We start from the raw sequence: 10,794 nt of genomic DNA on the forward strand, positions 1-10,794 counted from the left end.
ATTTCTGAAAAATGACATGATAATAAAAGTTGTGGATATAAACCATAAACAGCAATGGGCCCAGCACAGATCTCCGAAGTGCACCACTAGACACAGGCCACAGAGAAACAATCTTCCACCATCACACTCTGTTACCTTCCAAGATCGAACAGAAAATGTAGTTGATCCAAAGGCTAAGATTTCACCATCATAATTCTCCAAAAGTCAAAACGCAACAAAACTATGCTTGCTTACTTGAAATAAAATCAGGAATTACTGAAAATATTCATCAGGTCAAAGGGCAGCTATGTAGAAAGAATCAATCAACATTTCAGGCTGATAATCTTTCAGCAAAATTCTGCTGAAAGCTTGTTTATCTCTCTACAGCTGCGGCCTGGGCTGTTGAGCAGTTTCAGTATTTTCTGATATAGTTTTGATTGCCACCATTTGAGGTATTTTATTTTTGCATACAGTACTCGTTTACTCAAAACGAAAGCATCACCACAATACAATATTGACATGGGAACAGAACTCCTTATGAAGAAAAAGAGAAACCCGATATTTTGCCAAAATTACTTCTGAAGACTGAAATGGCACATTCACAAGGTGCACATCCTACAATTTTATTAATGAATAACTGTTGTGCAGAGCAAGCTTACTTAAAGTTTAGAACTAACTAGACCAAGTCGACTCGTTGGGCCCAAACCACTCCTGCATTGGTGCAGCACCCTCTCCTCCCCCACTCCCCTCCTCCACCCCTCCCTCCCCTCGCCTCCTCCCCTCCCTTCCTACCCCCCCTCCACCCCCTCCTTCCCTCCCCTCCACCACCTCCCTTACCCCCCCCCCTACTCCCCTTCCCTCTTCCTCCCCCCTCCTCCCTTCCCTCCTCCCCTGGGTTGCAGACAGCCCCACTCTCAGCCCGGATTTGCTTCTGTCCCGGTTTCAGCGGGAGTTCACCCCCCCACCCGTCACCGCAGAGTGAAAGAGCAGCCGGCGGACACACACCGCGGGTGGGCACGTTTCAGCTCCTGGCACCGCCCACCCGCACTTCACCGTCCCCACACCCACAGACAGCGCACGGAGCGACAACCTGGTGGCATTCCACGCTCTGCGCACACAGCTTCCTGGCTCACCCACGCTCTTAAATCATATCTCACCAACACAGCACTCCACAACACCTCTCCCTCCTCCCTCCCCTATCCATTCCACTTCTGCCCAGCAAGCATCATTCAATACAACCAGCAGTTTACTCACAGCGGTGCTCGCTCACTTCCCGATTCCCTTTAAACTTTTACACGATTGACAACCAAAGCTCCAAATAACAAACGCAACCACCCACAATCACTGTGTGTGAGACTCTTGTGTCCCGCCCATCTCACGTATCAGATCAACGGGCCCCAACTGCGCATGCTCGGTTTTAAAAAAACTTTAAAATGTGAATAACTTTTAAAATATAACACCGATTTCAATGAAACTTCTTCTATTAGCACCAAAGGGACGAAGGTGGGCCTAAAATTGGAGCGCTATCTTGTACCGCTTTGGCTGCAGTTCAGGAACAAACAAACAGACAAACGAGAGTTTTAGTATATAGATAGATGTCAAAACATTTTATGGATCGATTTTTGTTACAAGTTAAGGCGAGTAAAACCAACATTCTATGAAGCTGATTGGAAGTTATTGTAAAATAATTAGAGGGGAAAATTGCTCCAATAGGAATATTACAAACACTCAAATTTTCCCAACATTATACATAACTCATAATTTTCCAACTAGTTCCTTTTAAGTTACAGCATAGTAAAATAGTACATTTAAGAATGAAATCTTGCACAAAGATGCAGATGCAAAGCCTAACCTCTGATGCGGTCTGTGTGGAGCTTACATGTTCTCCCTCCGATCCTCCTCCATCCCAAAAGCATGGGTTTGTGCGTGAATTTGCCAATGCAAACTGCATCTCATGTGTAGGTGATTCATAGAATCTTGGGAGGTGGAAGTTGATATGAACATGTGAAATACTAAATGGGTTAGAGTAGGACAAAAGTAAAAATGGATGCTTGATGGTCAATGTGAACATATTGGGCCGAAGAGTCAGTTTCCTTGCTGTATTTCTCTACAATAAGAACTGGGGTTTCTGGCACTATCTGTGTAGAGTTTTCCCACAACTGTGCGAGCACTCTCCGGCTTCTCTGGTTTTCTCCAATATGATGGTTGGTAGATTAATTGGTTACTATAAAGTAACCAGTGTGTGTGTGTGTGTGTGGGGGGGGGGGGGGGGGGGGGGGGGTGGGGGGATATGAGAGCGAATGGTGGAGAGGGTATATGAGACACGGTAGCGCAGCGGTAGAGTTGCTGCTTTACAGCGAATGCAGCGCCGGAGACTCAGGTTCGATCCTGACTACGGGTGCTGCACTGTAAGGAGTTTGTACGTTCTCCCCGTGACCTGCGTGGGTTTTCTCCGAGATCTTCGGTTTCCTCCCACACTCCAAAGACGTACAGGTATGTAGGTTAATTGGCTGGGTAAATGTAAAAATTGTCCCTAGTGGGTGTAGGATAGTGTTAATGTATGGGGATCACTGGGCGGCACGGACTTGGTGGGCCGAAAAGGCCTGTTTCCGGCTGTATATATATGATATGATATGAGAGAGAATGGAATTGATCCAATTACCCGAGAACTGGCATAGATTATGTGGACAGTATTGCCACCTTCTATGTTGTAAGGAAATATTAATGCATTAATAAATGCAATCCATTGTTGAACTGAAGAACATCCTGCTGAAAGATGAATGTTAGCAGGGTTGAATATTTGAATGAATGAATGAATAAGTTTTTTTTATTCACAAAATGCTGGAGTAACTCAGCAGGTCAGGCAGCATCTCGGGAGAGAAGGAATGGGTGACGTTTCGGGTCGAGACCCTTCTTCAGACTGATGTCGGGGGTGGGACAAAGGAAGGATATAGGTGGAGACAGGAAGATAGAGGGAGATCTGGGAAGGAGGAGGGGAAGGGAGGGACAGAGGAGCTATCTGAAGTTGGAGAAGTCGACGTTCATACCACCGGGCCGCATACTGCCCAGGCGAAATATGAGGTGCTGCTCCTCCAATTTTCGGCGGGCCTCACTATGGCACTGGAGGAGGCCCATGACAGAGAGGTCAGACTGGGAATGGGAGGGGGAGTTAAAGTGCTGGGCCACCGGGAGATCAGTTGCGTTAATGCGGACCGAGCGCAGGTGTTCAGCGAAGCGATCGCCGACCCTGCGCTTGGTTTCGCCGATATAGATAAGTTGACATCTAGAGCAGCGGATGCAATAGATGAGGTTGGAGGAGGTGCAGGTGAACCTCTGTCTCACCTGGAAAGAATGTTTGGGTCCTTTGATGGAGTTGAGGGGGGAGGTAAAGGGACAGGTGTTGCATCTCGTGCGGTTGCAAGGGAAAGTGCCCGGGGTTAGGGTGGTTTGGGTAGGAAGGGACGAGTGGACCAGGGAGTTGCGGAGGGAACGGTCTCTGCGGAACGCAGAGAGGGGAGGGGATGGGAAGATATGGCCAGTGGTGGGGTCCTGTTGTAGGTGACGGAAATGTTGGTGGATGATATGTTGGATCCGCTGGCTGGTGGGGTGGAAGGTGAGAACGAGGGGGATCCTGTCCTTGTTGCGAGTGGGGGGATGGGGAGCAAGAGCGGAGCTGCGGGATGTAGAAGAGACCCTAGTGAGAGCCTCATCTATAATGGAGGAGGGGAAGCCCCGTTTTCTGAAAAACGAGGACATGAATAAGTTTATTGGCCAAGTATGTACACATACAAGGAATGTGCCTTGGTACATTCCTTTTCACACACTTATGTTTTCTCAACAACTTCATATGTTCTTTTGTTCATTATTTCTGAAACTAATTTTGCAAATCCCGAATGATCCCAGTATTCACATACCTTATTTGCAGCCACAAGTACTTTGTTCAAGAAACGTAGCCATTCGAAGATGAACACGGGCCTCTTTGCCTCAGTTATCTGTGTGAGGGCTTCCTCATTTAACAATAAGCTGTGGGCCAACTCCATCACACTAAATAATTTCACCAGAAGCTTACAGTACCCAGAAACAGTCTGATTGAGGGTTCAGGGTCCAGGAAGGTTTCCAGGATAACAATTCAGTCCTGTTAAAAAAATATATATAATTTTGATTATCATTATATAGATAATGCATTATACATTATACATGGCATGCCTGGAGAGAGAAAAAACAAGCCGAATCTTGAGCATTCAGTTCCAAAGAATATCTGGTTTAAAAAACCTTTCAGTTCAGCTTTATTTATCTGGCTGTGGTTTCAGATTAGTAAAACCAAAAGTGATGTAAATATCGTTTACGTTACTTGCCTAAAACCACAAGTTTGTTTTTCGAGCGGGAAAAACATTAAGGTTTTGCTGAACATACAGCACCCTGGTTACATTCAAGCTGCACTGTTCTGTATACAAATCATAGAAGGATATCAATGCAACAGAGAAGGTACAAAAGATATTCACAAGGCCTTTTGGTATTCTCTTCACAAGAAGAGTACTGCATTTTTGGCATCCCCCCCCCCCCCCCCAACCACCAAAGCTGTTAAGACTATTTAGGGTGAAATCAATATTTCAAAACTAGAATTGATTTTTTAAATTTAGTACAAGCATTAGAGCTGTGGAATTTGACAGGAAGATTGATCACACTGAGGAGTGGAACGATTGATTGCCTTCCTTCTGTCCCTGTGCTCCTGTAGCTGGAAACGTGGTCTTCCACAATTTAATAATTTCTTCACAATGCTACATCATTCATGAATGATGACATGGCACTCTGGGTTAGCAAAGTAAATCCTGCCTTTGAGGATTCCTGGTTTTACATCAGTCACCACCTTCTACAAGATGCAAACAAGATTGAAATGCATGTGTAATGAAATGTAATCTAAACCCTCGCTTTATTCTTCAATAATAACGTTATATTGATGACCTTTCTCTACCGGCTTCCCTAGCAATGGTGTGACCTACCAAGGAACTTTGGAAAAAAAGTGTATAACTTGCCATTAGGAGATTAAAGTGAATCACAAATGAACTGAGCATCTGCTTGCTATCTGCCTCAAGTGAAATGAAGTCAAATATAGAAATGTTAACTGTCTCTCTCCCTAGAACTGCTGTTGAATACATCTAAAGACAAGCAGATACTTGTCTATTTCAGATATCCAGCAGTCACATTCACAGCTTTTGTAAATTGCGTCAAAAATAGGAGGCTTGGATCAGATTTGTTTTTAAAGCACATAATAGCTGGCATAAAGGAACTACCTGCAAACATCCATGTAAACAGGAGGAACTTAATGGGTTATGACCTTAGATAAAATGTAAATTGTCCTGACATGTGAAAGAAAAAACAACATTACTAAGTTTTTGCCTATCAAAATAAGGTACAAGCTGTTGGGTATTAGAGAATAGGGCTAAATCCCACTCCAAAGACCTGAAGAGAAAATCAGGACAGCCATTACTCCAGTGCAACACTGCAAAAGTGCTATGTTTCTGGAGGTGTCCGTTTCTGATAACAATAACATCTATCTGCCCTCTCACATGCATGAAAACGGTTCTGTGCCATTATTTTGAAGAGCAGGTTCTCTAGTTTCTTGGCCAATAGTTACCCTCAACTAGCATCTAATATACAGAATAACGTATTGTCACCTTGCCATGTAGAGGAACCTGCTCTGAAAATTGGCAGTTGTGCTTCATGCATTAACAATACTTCAAATAACTCACTTCACTGATTGTGTCAAAAGTCATCAAAGTGGGTATATGATTGTAAATTTGCTTAATATTGGATGGAGATCTGACATTCTACTTTAAGTAATGTGGCATGGGTGATATTGAGTGAAGACAAGATTGAACCCAGGCAATCAGCACGGGGTCATGGGTGCATAGTCCAGGAGTTATATTAATGAGTATCAAAGATGGCAGAGCCTGCATGTCAGATATATTTTCCAATCTCAAGGAAAGAAATCACAGAAGGGAGAGGATGCAAGTGGATAGCTCAGAGGGGGAGAACGCATACAAGCCATGATTAATCACAAATTGTGATGCTCAACATCTTCCCCTACACCTTACCCTCTACATTGCCATGGTTTCTTTACTCCTTTAGCAAAACTTGAAGCATTTTGAGACAAGCCGCAACCAAAGCATTATATATTTAAAGCATTATATACCTATGAGGTAGTATTTCACTATGTAGTGTCCATTTTAAAGACAGGGTTATCAAAAGGCAACTGTAACTCTATGTAATACTCAAGTTTACAAAGGTAAGAATTTTGCGTAAATACATTCCTGTTTAAATTCCATGGGATAAAATTCAATAGTGTAAATTCAGCACTACATCTAGCAAAGATCAACGCAAACAATAAAACATTTTTGACTTTTTGTTAGTGTTCAAATATTTGTGCATTGCTGGTGTTTAGAAAACAAAACTGTACAGAAAAGCCAAATGTAAAGTTTCGAGCAAGAACAATGTTATAGGAAAGATGGTGTCAAGCTGGAAAGGGTGCAGAGAAGCTTTACAAGGATGTTGCCAGGATTCAAGGGCTTGAGCTATAGGGATAAGTTGAACATTCGAGGACTTTATTCCTTGGAGTGTAGAAGGATGAGTGGCAATCTTATAAAGGTGTACAAAATCATAAGAGGAATAGATCAGAAAAATGCACAGAGTATTTTGCCCAGAGTAGGAGAATCGAGAACCAGAGGACATGGGTTTAGGATGAGGGTGGTGGGGGGAAGATTTAATAAGAACCTGAAGGGTAACTTTTTTTTACACAAAGGTGTGGTGGGTGCACCCGAACAAGCTGCCGGAGGAGACAATTAAGGCAGGGACTATCACAACTTTTAAGAAACATTTAGACAGGTACAAGGATAGGATAGGTTATGGGGGATATGGGCCAAACGCAGGCAGGTGGGACTAGTGTGGATGGGGCATGTTGGGCCGAAGGGCCTTTTTCCACACTGTAGGACTCTATGACAAACGATCACAACTGAATGTGGAATGTTAATGTGTTGCACGGACGAAATTAGCACCTTATTGTGGATAACGCCTGTATCTGAATTTACTGGAGGTGGAGAAGCTCAATCAGAAATTCACACCGAGATTGCATTGGACTCAAATCAACCCAACTGAATATAATCTTTTCACAACTCAGAAATATACCAAGAGTATGTATAGTAAACTGTCTTAAAAAAAATAGATGCAAAATGGATTTTACAATTCTCGACTGTATTCGATAAAAGCTGAAGAAAAATGCTCCCCTAAGCATAGACGTTTTTTCAAAATCCTACAAAACAATGCATGGCTCACTGTGAGCATTACCAAAACTAAATAGTTTGCACTGCCTTTGAAAAATGATGCATATCCAACTGCAGGACAAAATTTTAAACATTGTTGTTTCTGGGATGTGAGGTGTTACAGGTTACTATGTTTGCTGGAATTCGGAAATTGCGAATGATTCTAGTAAACCGTGTCAACTAGGTTGGCAGGTGGATGGGATCCAAGACAGTAGTGAAGCAGATAAGAAACTGGGAGTTGATGCACAGTGGTGGGATAACGACAATTTTAGTAGATAAGGACAAAGTAGGAGCATAGCAGTGAGCGAGGAAAGTTTGTTGGATTAAATTTGATTTCTTTCATTGGAAGAGGCTTGACAGTTAAGGCAAATGAACTCAGAGCACAGATAGGTACATGGGACTGGGATACTTTTATTGGACTGGCCATTGCAGAGTCAAGACTGTTTATGTATCGAAACAGAACAATGGAAAATTCTTAAATGCAACAGCACAGCAGGATTGTAAACACAATACTCAATAGATAACATAATAAACAAACAAAATAGTTCAATAAATAAATATCCAGTTGTAGTTTAGTTGGAGATTGCAGTGTTCAATAGTCTGATGGTTGTTGGGAAGAAACTGTTCCTGAGTTTGGACATCAGACTCCAGACGTGTAAGATATGCATGCATTTGAAAAGACAGACATTGATTAGGGATGGGGAGCATATGTTTGTGCATGAGAGATTTTTTATGACTCACGAATTTGATTGACCAGAGGGGGAAAGGAGGATTTTGTTTGTAGATTAGTTACCTATATTTGGAGAATTTAATGTTCATACCATTGGGTTAACAGCTACCTAATCAGAATACGAGATGCTGTTCCTCCAGTTTGCTTGTGGTCTCACCCTGGCAATGGAGGAGGGCCAAGACAGAAAGGTCAGTATCAGAATGGAAAGGAGAGTTAAGATGGTTAGCAAATGGGAGTTTTCCATTAACTCCCCATCTCCAAACTTTGTCCAACCATCTGCCGATCAGCAGACTAGTGTAGATGGGACATGTTGGCCGGTGTGGGCAAGTTTGGTGGAAGGGCCTGTTTCCAAACTGTGTGACTCTATGACTCCATGGTACAATCAGTCTGGAAAAGGGTCCCAACCCAAAACATCACCTATCCATGTTCTCCAAAGATGCTGCCTGACCTGCTGAGTTATTCCAGCACTTTGTGTCTTTTTTGGATTTTGGCAGAGTGAACGAGTTGGACTGAAGGATTGTTCCCATGTTGTATGATTCTAACAAGGGCAGCACTCCATGTTAGGTCTGATAAAAATAGTGGTGCAATTAAGTCCTGTGGCATTGATGAAGAAAGTTTGGATAATTCTGCTGGGGTCCAGTTAATAATTTTAAACATCATCAACCAGGATTCAGTGTAACGTCTATACTGTCACTGAAGCTACCAGTATGCATGTGTCTATACTTATGGATCAGAAGTTGGCCTTGCATCACACAAAGGAGTTCACAAATAAATTACATTCATCTTGATAGCTCAGAATACAGCGGGTGCTGCACCAAACTCCATAATCCCTGAAGTCTGCCAGGCTGTTTAAAGGCCATGGCTTAAACTGGTACCTCAAGAACTCTTCCTGTTTGATTCTCATGGGGTGTGCTTATTAAAGAGGTAACCAAGAGTACAATTGAAAGCATGGTAAATGGATGGGAGTGAGTAAGGGCGTGTAAAGGGACAGGCAAGGGAGTTGCACGGAAAATAAACTGGGATGAGAAGGAACGTGACTAAGTGATTGGTTTAAGGATGGTGATGTGCAAAATGTCAGTGGGTTGACGATGTAGCCACATGAGAAGTGGACCTCAATAGGGAGGAGAGCAATAGTGGTGCCCATGGGATAAGGATAAGGAGGTGACTACAGGCATAGCCCAGGTGAGCATTGGAGTTGGGATGGCCTGCTGGTGGGGGTTGTTGGGAGGAGAGTGGACACATCCCGTCAACTCCCGGGGAAAGTGGATATTGGTGTTGGCCCAGGTTAAGGCCAAGTGTTGGGCCAGGGCAGGGGACATGTGTCAGATCAGGGAGGGGGACCCATGTCACATCAAGATAGGGGAGGTGTCAGGCCAGAGTTGAGGACATGTGTCGGGTCAGGGTAGGGGACGTGTGTCAGAGCACAGACAATGTCAAGCCAGGGTGGGAACCCGTGTCACATCAAGATAGAGGAGGTGTGTAGGGCCACAGTCAGGGACGTGTGTAGGATCAGGATAGGGGGCATGTGTCAGAGCAGGATGGGGAAGTGTCAGAGCAAGGTAGAGGAGTGTCTGTGAGCAGGGTGGGGACCCCGTGTCGGGCAGGTGTGTCGGGGCAGGGTGGGGACCCCGTGTCGGGGCAGGGACCCCTGTCGGGCAGGTGCGTCGGGGCAGGGTGGGGACCCCTGTCGGGCAGGTGTGTCGGGGCAGGGTGGGGACCCGTGTCGGGCAGGTGTGTCGGGGCAGGGTGGGGACCCATGTCGGGCAGGTGTGTCTGTGAGCAGGGTGGGGACCCCGTGTCGGGGCACGGTGGGGACCCCTGTCGGGCAGGTGTGTCGGGGCAGGGTGGGGACCCGTGTCGGGCAGGTGTGTCGGGGCAGGGTGGGGACCCGTGTCGAGCAGGTGTGTCGGGGCAGGGTGGGGACCCCTGTCGGGCAGGTGTGTCGGGGCAGGGTGGGGACCCCTGTCGGGCAGGTGTGTCGGGGCAGGGTGGGGACCCGTGTCGGGCAGGTGTGTCGGGGCAGGGTGGGGACCCCTGTCGGGCAGGTGTGTCTGTGAGCAGGGTGGGGACCCCTGTCGGGCAGGTGTGTCGGGGCAGGGTGTGGAATCCCTGTCGGGCAGGTGTGTCGGGGCAGGGTGGGGACCCCTGTCGGGCAGGTGTGTCGGGGCAGGGTGGGGACCCCTGTCGGGCAGGTGTGTCTGTGAGCAGGGTGGGGACCCCTGTCGGGCAGGTGTGTCTGTGAGCAGGGTGGGGACCCCTGTCGGGCAGGTGTGTCGGGGCAGGGTGTGGAATCCCTGTCGGGCAGGTGTGTCGGGGCAGGATTGGGGACGTGTGGCAGCCAGGGTAGAGAGAGTGCATGGACGGGCTGCCCTGCGGGCCTGGGAATCGGGTGCGGGAGTCCGGCCACTTACGGAGCACAATCGCGGGCAGGACAGGACGGGACGGGACAGGGCCTCGCCGCCGCCTCGCCCCCTCCGGCCGAGCTACTCACCATTCTGCGGGGACAGCGCGGCCTCCACAGCCAAGGCAAGAGGGAGGAGAGGCCGGTCACCGTGCCGATCGCCGCCCACGCTGCCGCTAGAGGCTCTGCCCGCCCGCTGCCGCCGCCGCCGACACGACCCACACGACCGGCACTACCGGTACCAGCAGCGCGATCCTCGGCCCACAGTTACTGGAGCGCGCACGCAGACGCGTCACCCCGTGCCCACGCACGTAGATAGACGCGTCACCCCGTGTCCGTGCCCGCGCACGCACGGCGCCGCGTCCCCC

General features: G+C 46.8%; 1 protein-coding gene across 2 annotated transcripts in view; it reads right to left on the minus strand.

Moving 5' to 3' along the window:
* heatr5b (HEAT repeat containing 5B) overlaps nucleotides 1-10,794 on the minus strand; it is an 89,387-nt gene that overhangs the window by 78,371 nt on the left and 222 nt on the right. The window contains exons 1-2 of one of the 2 annotated variants that reach the window (XM_078399090.1): nucleotides 10,517-10,686; nucleotides 3,894-4,114 (exon numbers count right to left, since the gene is read on the minus strand). In XM_078399090.1, the coding sequence (XP_078255216.1) occupies nucleotides 3,894-4,019 (126 nt within the window). In that variant the 5' untranslated portion in view covers nucleotides 4,020-4,114; nucleotides 10,517-10,686. Of the gene's footprint in view, nucleotides 1-3,893; nucleotides 4,115-10,516; nucleotides 10,687-10,794 lie in introns of those variants that run through there. The other variant, XM_078399091.1, reaches the window with a different exon arrangement.

The sequence above is a fragment of the Rhinoraja longicauda genome, chromosome 5 (assembly GCF_053455715.1).
Source record: "Rhinoraja longicauda isolate Sanriku21f chromosome 5, sRhiLon1.1, whole genome shotgun sequence".
NCBI lineage: Eukaryota > Metazoa > Chordata > Chondrichthyes > Rajiformes > Arhynchobatidae > Rhinoraja > Rhinoraja longicauda.